This window comes from Papaver somniferum, chromosome 10, assembly GCF_003573695.1.
Source record: "Papaver somniferum cultivar HN1 chromosome 10, ASM357369v1, whole genome shotgun sequence".
Taxonomy (NCBI): domain Eukaryota; kingdom Viridiplantae; phylum Streptophyta; class Magnoliopsida; order Ranunculales; family Papaveraceae; genus Papaver; species Papaver somniferum.
The window spans coordinates 67,370,773-67,387,327 of record NC_039367.1 but is presented as its reverse complement, the minus strand read 5'-3'; the positions used below and the strand labels follow the sequence as shown (position 1 = coordinate 67,387,327).

The 16,555-nt window shown below is 35.9% G+C and overlaps 2 protein-coding genes across 2 annotated transcripts; one reads left to right on the top strand and one right to left on the bottom strand.

Annotated features, from left to right (window-relative positions):
• Positions 1–4,167: 4,167 nt before the first annotated feature.
• LOC113318184 (vesicle-fusing ATPase-like) lies at positions 4,168–11,514 on the top strand. Its single transcript, XM_026566314.1, has 21 exons — positions 4,168–4,512; positions 5,073–5,168; positions 5,262–5,343; positions 5,510–5,560; positions 5,645–5,815; positions 5,972–6,126; positions 6,223–6,331; positions 6,561–6,660; positions 6,740–6,795; positions 7,446–7,511; positions 7,621–7,703; positions 8,239–8,372; positions 8,590–8,800; positions 9,141–9,272; positions 9,369–9,429; positions 9,518–9,577; positions 9,869–9,927; positions 10,024–10,111; positions 10,285–10,407; positions 10,674–10,739; positions 11,023–11,514. Exons 1-21 carry the CDS (start codon positions 4,328–4,330, stop codon positions 11,167–11,169), a joined length of 2,235 nt encoding a protein of 744 aa, XP_026422099.1. The 5' UTR covers positions 4,168–4,327; the 3' UTR covers positions 11,170–11,514.
• A 1,963-nt stretch (positions 11,515–13,477) lies between these two features.
• On the bottom strand, positions 13,478–15,585 carry LOC113319284 (mannan endo-1,4-beta-mannosidase 2-like). Its single transcript, XM_026567557.1, has 5 exons — positions 14,995–15,585; positions 14,721–14,918; positions 14,485–14,607; positions 14,176–14,390; positions 13,478–14,103 (listed from the first exon to the last, which is right to left on the bottom strand). The coding sequence occupies exons 1-5, from the start codon at positions 15,355–15,357 to the stop codon at positions 13,704–13,706; spliced, it is 1,299 nt and encodes a 432-aa protein (XP_026423342.1). The 5' UTR covers positions 15,358–15,585; the 3' UTR covers positions 13,478–13,703.
• Between the last annotated feature and the right edge of the window lie 970 nt (positions 15,586–16,555).

Genomic DNA, 16,555 nt, shown 5'->3' with positions numbered 1-16,555 from the left:
CGATGTCTCACGTGCTACACTTTACTTAGCAGGATAAATGATGACGGTAGCTTGTTTGGTTGCTCTAATGACTTGCTTGCACCATCCATGCCTTGGTCGTGCGATTCATACCTCAGACTATCGCATAAGCCATTGCATGACCTATTTCATGTCCTTATTTTTTTTTATTAAGTTGGGCATTACTCAAGGTTTTCCCTATTTCTCATCCCTCTTAATTCCTATCCCCAATTATTCAAAGTGCCACCCATATAAATTTTTGTATTTCCTAAATACTATCTCTTATATTTTATTTACACCCTATGAAAAAACCAAAAATGTAACATTCATAATGTCATTGGAACGTGTTTAGTTTCTTATCCTCGTGTCGTTGAAATGTAAAAGTTCGTGTTGTTTGAACAGTGCATCAATATGAAAGTATATGAACTGTTCGTCTTTAGCAACTAAATTTTCTTTCTAAGAATGTATGCATGGATGGGAAACTCTTGTTGTTATGGTTCATTATGTCGAGGTTAAACAAAAGAATTAAAAAAATTCATTTGTATATTACATAAAAATAGGTATAATAACTCTTGTAAACAAGATAGAGTATCTATCTCTTCAACAAAATTCAAAACATCTAAAGGCCTTAAACAAGGGATCCTATCTCCCCTTTCTCATTTCTCTTAGTAGCTGAAATCCTCACGAATTACTACAACAAGCAAGAGATATGGGTAGAATACATGGATTCTCTGTTTCACAAGGTGAAGAGATGGTGACTCATTTACAATCGCATAGGACACCATTATCTTCTTAAATGTTGACACAGAGGAAGTCATACACTTATCAATTATACTTATGATTTTTGAATCCTTAACTGGCTTGAAACTAAACCTCGAGAAAAGTACCATGACAGGCATCGGGGCAGACTCCATCATCAGAATGTTAGCCAAGGAATTGGGGTGCAAATTTGAAAAATTGCCTATCAAATACTTGGGTCTACTACTTCGAGACATTCTAAGATCTTATTCAGTATGGGAGCTGACATTAGAAAGAATATAGCACAAACTGGCAATATGGAAAACAAAGTACCTCCCTAAAGCTGACAGACTAACACATATCAGAGCAACTCTCACGACATTACCTACTTATTATATGCCAGTCATAACTCTACCTGCACAAGTGGAGAAGAAGATGACAAACATTATGAGAATATTTTATTGGGAATTAAAAGAAACTAACTTAAGATGTGTTGGGTCTCATGGGACAGAATGTGCAAATCCAAAAGATATGGAGGCTTGGGAATAAAGAATCTAAGAGTTGCTAACAAGACACTTCTATCTAAGTGGATATGGAGATATACTCGAGACAAAAAACCTCTGTGGAGAAGAATTATCCAACAAAGAACAATTAAACAAGAGAGCAATCTCATACCCGTAGACATGAATATTTCACAAGGCAGGGGTTTGTGGAAAGGTATGTTAAAATCTGAACTTTTGTTGAAATATAATGTGCTCATATCCGTAGGTAATGGAAAAATTATATATTTTTGGCATGACAACTAGTTGGGCAAGGACCTTTGAAGGAATTATTCCCATATCTGAACAAAAAATCAGGAAAAAGAATGGTGCATCATAGATGAATGCATAGACAGACAAGGGAATTGGGAACTTAAATTGAGTGTTTTAACTACTGCAGAGATGAGGAATGATTATTTTGGGCTAATGAGAAGTATCGGATCTCCACCATCACTATCTACTGAAGAAGATTAAGTTAGCTTCTTTGGAGATTCAAATGGCAAATTCCCCAATAAGAAATGCTATGAAATATTAAGTGAACAATATGGTCCACTAGTTGCAGATTTCTACAAGTCCATATGGCTTAACGACATACCACCAAAGGTTTCTATTCTACTATGGTCAACTTTTCACAACTCCTTACCCACATTAACAAATTTGCAACATAAAAATATTACAATTCCCGACAAAACTTGCAAGTTATATGATACAAAAGATGAAGATACTGATCACATTTGGTTTCATTGCTCTTACTCTAGAGAAATTTGGTACTATTTCATAAAAGCTTTTAACATATCCTGGTGTATGCATGATAACCTACAACACAATTTTAAAGCTTGGGATTTGAATGTACTTTCTGGCAGGTGTAACACATTATGAAAATAGCTTCCTTATGCAATCATATATGCCACTTGGAAGGAAAAGAACGCAAGGGTCTTTAAAGGAAAGAATAAGCAAAGTGATGATATAATTCTAGAGGTGAAGGCATTACTAGTGTTATGGGCTCCGACAATTGATTTGTTCAACTGCATCCCTGTAAGCAGTATCCTCTTTAATTGGGATGGTGTTCTGTTTTAATTTTTCCTATTTATTGTCTGTAAATGATGGTTAGTTCTAGAGGTGTAAAACGTGCCGGCCCGGCACATCCCGGCACACGAAATCCCGTGCTTCACGTGCCATGTGCCGTGCTGTGCTGTGCCAACGATTTAACCGTGTTCTGCCGTGCTGTGCTTTACTAGTCAAAAGCTAGGCACATCACATCCCACGGGCACATCATATGAATAAACGTGTTGTGTTGTGCCGTGCTGGCACACGTGTTATAAGAAATTTAAAATCATTTAATGGTATACATTAAGCCGGACATTATCACGAGAATCTAAATAGACAATATCATTTGAAATTATTTCAAGTAAAATTAACAAGTTTATTCAATAAAAAGAAATACTCCATCAAATATAAAATTGGATCATTGTCATGTAAATTAATGTTCTAGTCAAATATAGGTAACGACATTACAACAACAATATTAAAATATATTTTCCAAATATTTAGGTATTATATGTGTTGTTATAAAAATAAGCCAGCATAAAATTTCAAAAATTAGCTAGAATAGTGACTCTTTTGTGATGTATACACAAAATGTGATGTATTATGCCTTGTTATATGCTATATTTGCGCATGCTATGGCGTGCTTTCTTAACGTGTTGTGCTGGGCTGGGCCACATGCTTATCCGTGCCGCGTGCTGTGCTACTGTGCCGATTAGGCTAACCCATCACATTCCACAAAACTAACGTGTTGGCCGTGCTGGGCTAAATCACGTGTTTGGATGGGATGGACTTAGATTTTAGCGTGCTGGGCTGGGTTGTGCTCGTGCCGGCACAACCCAATTTACACCTCTAGTTAGTTCCATTCTTTTTGCAATACAAATTCAACCTTAAAAAAAAGTGCCGTATATCCTAAAAGTACATTTCCATTTCGATTTCCATTTATTGCTCCTATTGGGTTTATTTTCCTTTTCAACGTGAGCTTATGCAACCTGATTTAATTAGGTTAATTACTAACCCTTAAATCTTGCTCGCAAAATAGGTTTCAATAATAAAGATTAATAAAAATTTCTTGGATGTTCAATTTAAATTAGGATCGAGATATTTTTTTTCTAGATTTTCAATAATGAAATCTTCCATAATAATGGTTTATCGATTAATCGCGATTAATTCATCTATTTTTTTTGACGAATTGAATGGAAAAAAAATAAAGAAAACGAAAGATTTAATCGTCGATTCATCGATTTTTTCATCTATTACGACTTTTCAATTCATGCTAGGGTTTCTAACTTGATAGTTTTTTGGTTTTGTTAAATCAAAAAGAGGGGTTAACAAAAAAAGATAAGTAAAAACGGAAATAGTCATAATCATAGTCAATTAGATTTTTATAGGTGATACATAGAGAAAATCAAAATTGAAAAATAAATGGATTTTAAAAATTGTGAAGAAATGAAAAATAGGGAAAAGGCTGTGTTTGATTGGAGTTAATTCCATGGAAATAGTCATCTTTCCATGAAAATAACGTGTATTCCGTCGTTCGGTCAAAAATCTGTTTCCATGAAATTATAAAAAAAACGCAGCCTAAAATATGTTTTAAACTTAATTCCATAAAATTCCATGGAAAGTCTTTTCTTGCCTCCCCAGTTTCTGTTATCAAACACCGCCCTACTCAAATTCTTGAACATTCGTCAATGCTCCATCATATTGGCAACGTTCTCACCTTCATTGCCATGTCAGTTACAACTTCGTACTGGCCCGGTGCACCATTCTCCCTGTTATAACAGTCAGAAGGTGTTGACCATTAGCCATGACTAAGACATCCAAAATAGTTTTCACAATTCCTTCGCTGCTAAGAGAGGGAATTTTCTTTGTTCTTTCTTCTTTTTCTTTTCTCCTCTCTTCCTCTATTCCTCAAATTTTCTGTGATCGAATATTTCTAGTTACACAACACAAGTCTTTCTCCATCTCGTTAGATTTACAGTGTATAATTTCCTGAATCTGGCTTTAAAATGGCGGGGAAATCATGGTTTGGTGCATCGGCAAATATTAACATGATCGTTACAAACACACCTGCTGCAGATCTAGCTCTTACAAATTTTGCTTATTGCGCTTCTTCTGAAATTAGCAAATTTGCTGTACCTGGCACTGGTCTCGCTCTCGCACTGATTGCCGATTCGTTCGTACTATCTCTCTCATATCCTTTTTTTTGTGAAATTTATACATTGCTGATTTGGTTTAATTTCTCCTGCAGATTAGTGTTATTTTCTCTGATTATGTTGTTCTTAAAGAAATGTCTGATTGTGTAGTTTTATGAATTAGGTTATATGATCACTTGATTTACTCAATGTCTTGAGTTTCATGGATCAACAATTAATTTATAAGTTGTCATTGTTTGAAATTAGGGCTTTGTATGTAACACATTACCAACAGTTTACAAAGTATTTACCGCTTTATGGTTTCCTCTGGATGTATAGATAGTTGCATTAAACCCTACCCAGGGTGAATTGGGGGAGTGTATATCAAAATATGTAGCGTTAATAGAAGAACGAATGACTGACTCCTTGGAGAATTAGTTCGGCCGCATGGTAATGGAGTTGTATCTTTTGAGTTAGGTTGTCACATTGGTATGTCAATGATTACATTCCAAATTCTGATGATAAAAAGATTCTGAACTAATATAGTAAGGCAATTGGTTAGTTCTATTTTAAATTGTCCATGGTCAATTGCTCTTTTGTGCCCTTAATCAAGACATACTGTTCATCCAAGTGTACGCGAAGGTCATATTGCACTAAATGCCATTCAAAGAAGGCATGCAAAAGTTTCTTCTGGGGATACAATAGCTTGCAGCAGGTTTAAGCACAAACTTTTCCTCTGGCCATATGTTAATGATGTTTTTGGACTCTTGCAAGTCTAATAATTTTTCCTTTGTTGAATTCTGTTTAGATTCATGCCACCAGAGAATTTCAACCTGGCATTGCTTACACTAGATCTGGAGTTCGTGAAAAAAGGAACTAAAAATGAACAGGTACGATGTTTTGTCATATTTATTTGACATCAACTTGTATATATCTTAGCCGTGTTTCGTTCCTGGTGTGTATCTACAACTCATCACTCCCCATGAGCTTTTGATCAGTCTAATCACTAATAAATCTATGAAGGGCAAGCATGATTAATATGTATTCTTTTCACAGATTGATGCTGCTCTTCTATCTCAGCAGCTTCGAAAGAGATTTCTTAACCAGGTATATTCCTAGTCTTTGTCTCTTACTGTTGTCTTCCATATCCAATTTATATGGGAACTTATTGAAAATTCTTGTGGGAAACAGGTTATGACAGCAGGACAAAGGGTTTCGTTTGAGTATCACGGTACCAATTACATCTTCACAGTTAATCAGGCTGCTGTAGAGGGGGAAGAGAAATCGAACAACCTTGAGCGAGGGATGATATCAAATGATACGTACTTTGTCTTTGAAGCATCCAATGCTAGTGGTATCAAGGTCGTGTTTCATTTTCTTTGTAACATGCCTGTTTCTTTTTTTCTCTCCACATTTTTTCCATAGTATTTAATTAGTAAGTTGTCTTCTGATTGTTTTTGCACCGGTTATGCATCTGGATAAGTTATTAAACTATCGTACTTACATGGAGATATGCAGATTGTCAACCAACGTGAAGCCGCCAGCAGCAACATCTTCCGGCAGAAGGAGTTCAATCTCCAGTCACTGGGTATAGGTGGTCTAAGTGCAGAATTTGCTGATATCTTCCGAAGAGCATTTGCTTCCCGTGTTTTTCCTGCCCATGTGACCAATAAGTAATCTCCGCTCAAAAGAAATCTGCGTTTCCTATTTAACTGGTTATGTTTTTGTTAAATCTGAGGTTATAAATAATAATGCTTTTGGTGTCCCAGACTTGGTATTAAGCATGTCAAGGGAATGCTGCTTTATGGGCCACCTGGTACTGGAAAGACTCTTATGGCTCGTCAAATTGGCCAAATGTTAAATGGGAAGGACCCAAAGGTATAGAGTTGACTCTTTTGCTTCTTCTTTTATTTTTTCTAATACGTACTTATATATAGACTTGAAGGAAATTATATTTTGTGTGGACTATGTGGAGACTTCGAAACAGTTTTCTATTGTTCTTTGGTTTTCAGAAAAAATATTATGAATAGCTTTTGGGACTAGGTTTCAGTGTTAATCTTTATCTTAAACCTACAATTCCGTAAATTGATTTTTTTGTGTACTCTAGATTGTGAACGGGCCTGAAGTGTTAAGCAAATTTGTCGGAGAGACTGAGAAGAACGTAAGGGATTTATTTGCTGATGCTGAGAATGACCAAAGGAATCTAGGTGAGAAAGTAATTGTATATAGCAAGTACGCTTAATGTTTGTCCGTGACAGTGAATAATACTTCGCTTTCTGCTTTCAGGGGATCAAAGTGAGCTGCATGTTATCATATTTGATGAGATTGATGCTATCTGTAAGGTAGGGAGCTCATAAACCTTTAGACTCTCTTTTCTTACCATTAATTATACATTACTCGCCACCTTAAGGTAGACTTGATAGCAGCAGACCTTCTAACTTTAGGCCACTAGTTTTGTTCTTTTTCGCATTTGGTATACTGATTGACTTTTCAGTCAAGTCAATCTAATAAGCAAATTCGGGTGCTATACACACTAAAAAGTGGTTTAAAACAAGAATCTCTGTTTATCCAACACATCTTAGAGATGTTTGCGCTTTCTTACAGAACTGTGTCAGAGGCCAGGCATATCGGCCCCAGTTCCCTAGCAGGACAAGTGTGAAAAAACATATGACATGGGAAATTGTGCTCCTTAGTTGTAACCTTAATCACCAAAATACCATGTGACTTTGTTGGCTGGTTGGAAGTTTTGATCTATACATGAAAAAACTGCTTACTTTATAATGTTGATTACCCATCACAAAATCAAAATATGCGTGACAGTACTGGTACATAAGGACTATGTGTATTTGTTGTAAATAAATAAATAACTCATATTGAAATTAAGTGCAAAATATGTTAACATGGATGGCTATGGAGGGTTTGTGTTACACTTGCTTAATTTGCTTTAAAGTTCGTTTGTCGTACATCTGATGCTTACTTTTTGAGATTACAGTCAAGAGGATCAACTAGAGATGGCACTGGAGTTCATGATAGCATTGTGAACCAGCTCCTTACGAAGGTTAGTTTATAATTTCAACTTGTTTCCATGCCAAGTAGAATCCATAGTTCTTTAACCAATTTCCCATTAACCTTGCACAATCTAATCAAGCATTTGTTGTTTCCTTTAGATAGATGGTGTGGAGGCTTTAAATAATGTTTTGCTAATTGGAATGACCAACAGAAAGGATTTGTTGGATGAAGCTCTTCTGAGGTGAATCTCTTTTTCTCCCTCTCATACAGGCGGACACATACTCCTGCACATAATCATAATGCTCAACTTAAATGCATACTCATATATAATCATACAATACAAAGGCAGATAAACTTCCACTATCCTTGGTTGGTTCTCATTACAATATGATACTTTGGCTTTAGAACACTGAAATCATTGGAAACATAAGGAAGTGTAATTAAGAAGTATGTAGTTATAGAAGGCAATATTGTTATGATTGTATATCAGTTTCATTTTGGTAGTTGATGTGCTTGATAGCCTGTTGATTTAACCACAACTTTTTTGGTTCTGCTTTTTAAACTATCCATCATTTGGATCCAATGTTACTGTTTTACATTTTAATTTTGTATTTGTAGGCCTGGAAGATTGCTATGATTGTATATCAGTTTCATTTTGGTAGTTGATGGGCTTGATAGCCTGTTGATTTAACCACAAGTTTTTTGGTTCTGCTTTTTAAACTATCCATTATTTGGATCCAATATTACTGTTTTACATTTTAATTTTGTATTTGTAGGCCTGGAAGATTGGAGGTTCAAGTTGAGATAAGTCTCCCTGACGAGAATGGTCGTTTACAAATTCTTCAAATTCATACCAACAAAATGAAAGAGAACTCCTTCCTTGCTCCAGATATAAACCTTCAAGAGCTTGGTATGTGTTTCAGTGAGCTTTGATTTTCGAAAATGACAGCAACTTTGTATTCTTTTCAGATATACCTATCTCTGATACTCCATTTAGCCTCATATCTTTTCCGATGTTAGAACTCCCCTTTTTAGCCAAATCCGCTGGTTCAGCGGTCTCTAATAATCATTTGCATGACCCAAAAAATAAAATCGGTTCGCTAATCATATTTATTTTTTGGATGCAGCTGCTCGGACGAAGAACTTCAGTGGTGCTGAACTTGAAGGTGTTGTTAAAAGTGCCGTATCATATGCCTTGAACAGGCAATTGAGCCTAGATGATCTTACTAAGACAGTGGATGAGGAGAGCATAAAAGTAACTATGGATGACTTTCTGCATGCTCTTCAGGAAATCATTCCTGCTTTTGGAGCCTCCACAGATAACCTTGAGCGGTGCAGGTATGTTTATTTTTTTAAGTTTGATTTCAACTCTAATTTTATGAATATTAGTTAGGCTTCAAACACTTTGACCCTCTTGATGTTGTTAAACTTCTCTTTTCAAATTGTGTTCTCACCAAAAGTGGTGGGGAGATCGGGAACTTGTTGCAATCCGTAAACTTCAATTACCCATATAGTAATGTCTTAGTCATTTCTCAGTCTAAAATGAAACCTTAACTAGTTAAACAATGTGGAATTAACATGGCTTTGTTCAAAAATATTTCCTTAGGCTTCAATACAGTTTATCATCCTCCAGGTAAAGGGAACTGGTCATCTGAAATTCTCCACTTGTTATTTGCAGGCTAAACGGAGTGGTGGACTGTGGTGAACGACATAAACATATCTATCAGAGAGCTATGCTACTAGTGGAACAGGTTAAAGTGAGCAAAGGAAGTCCACTAGTAACATGCCTCTTGGAAGGCCCAACTGGAAGGTATTCGGAGCCTTCTTGCTCAACGTGCCTTTGGATTTTGATTATCTCTTCTATGGAATTTTTCGTTTCTTACTTTAAAGCTTAATTATTTGGCAGTGGTAAGACAGCAATGGCAGCTACAGTCGGTATTGACAGTGATTTTGCTTATGTGAAGATTGTAAGTTCCTCTTTCTCTTATTGATATTGCTTGCAATTCTTTCCTCTTCATGTATGTTCCTAACCTTAAAGTCTTGTTATGCAATCAGATCTCAGCAGAAACAATGATTGGTCTTAGTGAAAGCAGTAAATGTGCACAGATCGTCAAGGTTTGCTTGAGATACCTAAAACTAGCCTCCCAATTTCATCATTTGCCTTATTGAATTTCTTTTTCTTTCAAAAGGAGACCCTGTTTTGACCTCTGAATTTGTTGCTCTTATTTCCTTGTTAAAAATGCAAGTTCCACTAAGTTCTTGCTTCTTGGTTAAAGAAGTGATATGGGCTGTTTCCATTTCATTGTAGTTCACTGGGAAGTTGTTGACTCCCTGTTTATCGACTCTGATGTCGTGATCTCTCTGCTAAATCCGAAAACCTCGTTACTTACAAGGTCTTTGTTTCAGGTATTTGAAGATGCTTACAAGTCACAGTTAAGCATAATTGTCCTGGATGACATTGAAAGGTGATTCATGCTGGTTTCAACCTTATGAGTATATTTTCACACGCCTTTTCTTATCTCAAGGACTGATATCAATCTTATAAACTTGATAACTGTTAGGTTACTGGAGTATGTTCCAATAGGACCACGTTTTTCAAATTTGATTTCTCAGACACTCATGGTTCTCCTCAAAAGACTTCCTCCAAAGGTACTCTGGTGCCATCTCTTTAATGCAATTGTCCTGTTGCATGTGCCGAAACGTTCATTGCTCCCTTTTTGAAGCCTGTTTTATCATCATTCGGATTTATATTTAACCTTGTCTGAGTTCTTGTCTTCTTACTGTTCTCTGCATTCTCAGCCCTTCAATTTGTTTGGTCTCAGGGGAAAAATATGCTGGTGATTGGGACAACAAGCGAGGTGGACTTCTTAGAGTCACTTGGTATCTGCGGTGCTTTTGCAGTCACATACCATGTGCCAATTTTGCGAAGTGAAGATGCTAAAAAGGTTAATTTTTTGGTTTTAAGTTTATCAACAAAAAAAAAGTTCAATTAATTATCTTATTCAGTAGAAAATTATAAAATAAACTTGAGGGCTTAGTTTAATACCGTCATTCAGAGGTTTTCAACTATATCAAGTGCAAATGGCATAGACAACAGTTTTATCGACTCCACAAACTAATTGTTTGCTAATAGCTTTTGGGTGCTTCCACCCCTCTAACACATTTCGTTTAGGTGGTCTAATTTATTTTTTATTCTTTCCTTTTTTTACAGGTGTTGGAACAGCTAAAAGTATTTGCTGAAGATGATATTGAAGCAGCTGCTGAGGCCTTGAATGATGTAAGCTAGATTCAGATAACATACTACAATCTATATCCCCCCTTCCTTCGACCAAAACTGCTAAACATAGATAGGAAGTGGTTTTCAAAAATATAGGATGGGTGGATTTATTGAAGCCTTCATTCGTCACATTATTGCAAAATGAGATTGTGTGGGGTTTGTAGTTTCAAGAGTACATTGAGTTCCCATTAGTGAGGCAAAGAGATTTGCTTATTTAGATTGTTTTACATTTCTTAATCTTCACTCTGATCATTTTGTCATGTGATGTTTTTTTTTCTTCCAGATGCCCATCAAGAAGCTTTACATGTTGATAGAAATGGCTGTTCAGGGTCCACATGGTGGATCGGCAGAGGCTATCTACTCCGGTAAAGATAAAATCAACATGTCTCATTTCTTTGATTGTCTTGGCGACATCGTTCGCCCCTACTGATTTGTTTGTATACATGCTACACTTGCTGTACATCTTTTGAAGAAGCCCACTAAAGTTTGTAATTACACTTGAGTTTTTTTTTCAAGTTTATTTCTTTCGCTTCATATTTTTGAACATCAGGAGTTTTAGGTTATCGTATCTCCATCTCGTCATTCTATAGCTGCTTTTTCTTCCCCTATCTTTGATATGTAGGTGGTTTTAGATGGTTTTTCCTGAACCATTTGTGAGTTTTGGTTTTCCATGTAATTTAATGAAGTAGACAACCTGATGAGTTTTGGTATATTGTATGTAATTTAAGTTTACAGACCGAGTGAAAAATTATCATAGAAGCCAATTCTTTTCATGCAATTTTTGCCAGTGATGTATATCTTATACTGCAGATACATCTCTGCAACTTTATTGTGGGCAAGTAAACCCCAAACAGGTTCAGATTCTCTCCTAGTATGAACTAAACACTTGAACTCCTAATAATGGATGTGAAGTACAAAACACTTTCGTGTTGATAAAAGTAAAGATGATATCGCTATCTGGAGTATACCACCTATTAGGTTCAACTTTCAAGGTTAACAGAAAGGATAAAATCCCAGGAACCATCCTTCAGTTGTAGTTTTTATACAACCTATTAGCACTATTATAATGTTTACAGTTGAATGTATATTCTAGATTCTTTCTTGATGCATAAGATGCAACTAAAAAACAGAAAACTACTGGGAGGCACCACTGCACGGATTTGATTTCCGGGATCAGTATTCCATGCCTGATGTGCTGGGAAAGCAAAACAAGAAGACTTGCCCCCATAGGAAGGTGTTGACATGGTGTAAGAACAAGCTTGCAAAATTGATAATTATTACAGAGAAAACCAGAATTACTTTGGGCCTTTGGGGATAGCCGACATGTGCTAGGACGATTGACCTACGGAGAGTTGGAGACATTGCAATAAAATCATACCATGCATGCCACTTTTATTCATTTCCATAAATACAATTTGTTTTCATAATTTACTTTAGAAATTTACCTTATTTAACTTACTAGCCGTTAGATGCAATCCTTCCTTTCTCTTACTCAACATATACAAAAACAAAAAAACCTTCTTTAAAAACTTAAAAACAAAAAATCTATCGGAAAAAAAAAATTCTTACACAGATTCTCTGTCTAGATATTCTCCTGCTGAAATATCTTTGAGAATATTGTAGATTATGATTTGATATTTTTCTACAAATAAGAAAGAATATATACCATGATCCCAAGTAATACTCGCTGCGCAGCTTGCAAACATTTAAGAAGGAAATGTCCATCAGATTGCATATTCTACCCATATTTTCCATCAAATAATCCTCAATGATTTGCTTATGTTCACAAAATCTTTGGTGCCAGCAACATTAGCAAAATGCTCAAGGTATTACTTTACTTCCCAATTTTGTGTCACTTATTTCTGCTTAAAACTTTGAATATTCATACAAAGATCGTATTTACTTTATTATGATGTAAAATCCATTTGTTTCTCGAGTATTTTTAACATTAAAAAAAAAAAAAAACTATCACAGAGATGCGTCCTAAATTCTAATTAAGTTATAGCCCTCCCCAGGCCCTTACCAGGTCAGCCATTGTCACTGATCTGTAGATAAGTGGCTGATGTAATATCAAACTGTCAATTTACTATTGAGCCATCATTTTTAAAGGTGAAATTCAATTCTGGACAGAAAGTGTTGGCATCACAGTCTACAGTTGTGATTCTGCTTAGTTGATTGCACAGCGGGGTCCAAAATTTCTCGGTGTCTCAAGTTTTTTTGTTTCTTATTTGCCTTCTTCAATTACTGAATATGTGTTTTCTTTTGTGCGCATAATTATTATTCAGCAACTTCTAGAGCATCAAAGAGCTGAAGCAGCAAATTCATTATATATGGAGGCGGAGTTTAGAGTACAAGATCCAGTACATGGATGTGTTGGTGTAATCTCTGACTTGCAACAACAAATTCGGACTACACAGTTCCGACTAGCTGAAACCCAAGCTCACATGACTTTCAGCAAACCTCATCCACAAAATGAAGACCAGCACCAACTACAGCAACAACCATATGCTCCGCAAACTTTCTCACCGTTGAGTTCTGAACAGATTGGAGTAGAGGGTACCAGTCACAGTTTCTTGAACAACACTATGTTGCATCAATCTCCTCCTCTCCCTGACAATCAGTAGTGCTTCGTTTCGTTTTTTTTCACTTCGGCCTCATATCATTTAGATTTTGCTTTCACTTTCATGTAAGTTTTTTTAGGAGTAATATGATTATCATTAATGATTTAGACTTTAGAGTTGTTAAATGTGCTTATCATATGGGTTTAAGAGTACATTTTTTCCCCAGGAGGATCTTTGCCGTGCACATACTTTTCATGTCACTTTACGCGTAATTTACCTAGCTAGATAGCGAATAATAGCAAAAATCTAACACCTCAATCATATACTTGACATTAATTGGCAATGAGAAGTAACTCAACTGAGGCAACACTAATCTCTTTTCAACAATAATATAAATCTTTACTTAAAAGCAAAGTTCTTCATAAATCTTCTTTGATTGAAAATGTGCCTTGTGAATTGTTGCTAGTTTGCATGACTGTTGAGTTATGACTCTATAGATGGTTGAAGTGTTACCCGGAATGATCCCGAAATCATCATTGTATTCATTCATGCCTTCAACCAACAACTGCCAAACTAATGTCCCTGCCCCGGCTCCATTGTTCGTGGCAGATTTATAAACAATATCGTAAATCATTTTGTAAAATGTGTCTCTGTGAGAATGTTCAAAATTTATGTTCTTGTCTGATAGTCCAAATTCAGTAAACAGTACAGGCTTCTTCAGGATTCTGTCACCGTCGTCAATGTGAGAAACTACCCATTTCTCGACGTATTTTAGTTTTTCTTCTCGTGTTTGATCCTTGAACCTACAAAAGAATGAAAATATTTTCAAATAGTTTGATTTCTATGACACATGGCATGATCAATTACTAGCTTACCAATGATCAGGATATATATGAACAGAGGTGAAATCAATGTTAGATATCTTGGAATTTCGAAGAAAATCAGAACCAGACTTGCTTGCCCAATTTCCCGGGTTAACACTCAATTTTGTTGTGCTTTCTGCTGGACCATAGAATCCTTCAAGACCCACTGTCACCAAATGATTCCTGTCTATTGATTTCACAAATGCCGCCATTTCTTTAATCCAATCCTGAAATTCTTTAACATATAGCTAATCAAACTCTGAGAAATAATCTATGTTATGCATTTTTATTAACATGAAAAGAAAATGCTACTCCACTTACTTGGAGAGTGTCACCAGAAGGATCAGACGTACACCGCGGTTCATTTATCAATTCCCATGCAAAGATTGTGGGATCATTCTTATATTCAATTCCAGTATAACTGTTCTTCCTTGTCAATATAGTCTGCAATGATGCAAGAAGCATAAAATCAGGTTAACAGGAAGTTCAAGTTGTCTCATATACAATCCAATCCATATATGTAAAGAGTTAGAGACATAAAGGGTTGCATTACGTACCTTCGCGTAAGTCTTGAAGTACTTACGAATGTACGGATCCGAGAAGAACTCATCATTGGAAGTACTCAAGCCTACACCTTCTTGTAATGCCCATTTTACATACTGAGCTTTCCCTCCAAATGCTTGTAAATCATTAACCAAGCTAAGAATTAGTCGAATTCCGTGTATTCTTGCTTCTGCAATTACATAATCCAGTGCCTGCACCCAAGTGCCATATTTATTATAACAAAGTAAAAGAAAACATTAAACCACGAGAAAACAAGATACATTATACCTTGAAAACGCGCTCGTCGAATTGACCAGGGGAGATTTGCAGTGCATTATAAGCTCCATCATTAAATGCCCATGTTCTACAAACTGTTAAACCCATCTTTGCACCAATTTTTAACATTGAACTAACCCTCACTCTACTGTGTTCTTCAACAGCTTGATCCATTAACCAATAAGAATTCCAACCGTTCACATAAAATGCTTTCTCATCCAACATAAACTGAGTCCCATTTGTTCTAACAAAACTTAAATCATCATCTTTTGCATCTATGTAGTCCATTTTGAAATCCGTATATGCAATGTAAATGAATATAAAACAAGATACAAATCCCAAAAGTGGAAGCCCAATCCCATTTCCAATCAGCATTTCCCCTTTTCAAATTTCCCTTGAACCATGAATTTCCTCCACAAAAATCATGAACAAGGCAAACACTAGCTACCTAGATAAAAATGACTAAATCTTTTATCTAGACAATAATACCATAATGATTTAGTTCAATACATACTAATATTTGGTTTATTTGTAGGGAAGCAGATTTATAAGTTGTGCTTTCATTGAAGAGTAGATTAATTCACCTACTTTCAATCTCACTCTACGCTAATAAAATGAAGCTCACACAAGTTATATGATTGAGGACCAGATAATAGAGAGAGTTTGGTGAAAGGTTGGATCAACTTGGTTTGGTAGGCTAACTGCTTACACAAGTAACACACCATTCCTTTCCTTTCATCTCATTCCATATCTTCTACCAAAACAATAGCCAATTACAATCTGAATCCACAAGAGAGAGTAATTGTAGCTAGAACTTACATCCTTTTGTGACTGACTAGCTGGTTGATCACATATGGTTTACCCAAGACTAAATGTTTTAGCAAGTGTTGATATACCAAAATTAACATGGTTGGGTGTTGGGAAATTGGCACCCCGAGCACAGTGGAAAACATGATCACAAAGGGCAATTGGTGATTTGAATCAAATATGAAAGAGACAGAAGATAAAGAAGCACACAAAATATATGTGGTTCACCTTTACAGGGTACATCCACGACCAACACCTCCAAAAAAACTTCCATTATAATCAAAGACCATTACATGCTCTTTCCACAACTCAAGACAAACCCAAAGAGTTAACAAGACATACCCGAGAACCCCATCGAAGAAACCATAGAAACCAATTTTTAAACCATTCCTCGAACCAACCTCATGTCTTTTCTTCTAAATCTTCTTCACACCTGCTACTTACAGAGGAGAAACATGGAACTTTTCCCTAAACCCAAAACACTATAACACCAAAATCCTCTCTCTACAAGTTTTTCTCTCACACAGACCTTCATAGTAGCACTCGATCTTCCCTACCAAAGTGACCAAAATCCTAAGCACGAGGATTTACCACTCTTGTAGGTTTGGATGTCTACAAAACTACAATTCTAATCATATATATATAGAACACAAACTTGGCCACCAAGTATTTGTCTCCTATCAGGAAACTAAACTTTTTCCAAACATATTTTCTACTCCAATTAGAAAATCAACCTCAATATGGAAACAAAAAAGTTTGGTGACTA

Bases quoted from the DNA above. Each gene is read 5' to 3' on its own strand.
- LOC113318184 (XM_026566314.1), top strand. From the start codon at position 4,328: ATGGCGGGGAAATCATGGTTTGGTGCATCGGCAAATATTAACATGATC. The intron at 6,332-6,560 runs GTATAGAGTTGA...TGTGTACTCTAG, and splicing joins TAAATGGGAAGGACCCAAAG to ATTGTGAACGGGCCTGAAGT. The intron at 7,512-7,620 runs GTTAGTTTATAA...TGTTTCCTTTAG, and splicing joins TGAACCAGCTCCTTACGAAG to ATAGATGGTGTGGAGGCTTT.
- LOC113319284 (XM_026567557.1), bottom strand. From the start codon at position 15,357: ATGCTGATTGGAAATGGGATTGGGCTTCCACTTTTGGGATTTGTATCT. The intron at 14,391-14,484 runs GTAAGTGGAGTA...AAAGAATTTCAG, and splicing joins CTTCTGGTGACACTCTCCAA to GATTGGATTAAAGAAATGGC. The intron at 14,104-14,175 runs GTAAGCTAGTAA...ATTCTTTTGTAG, and splicing joins CATATATATCCTGATCATTG to GTTCAAGGATCAAACACGAG.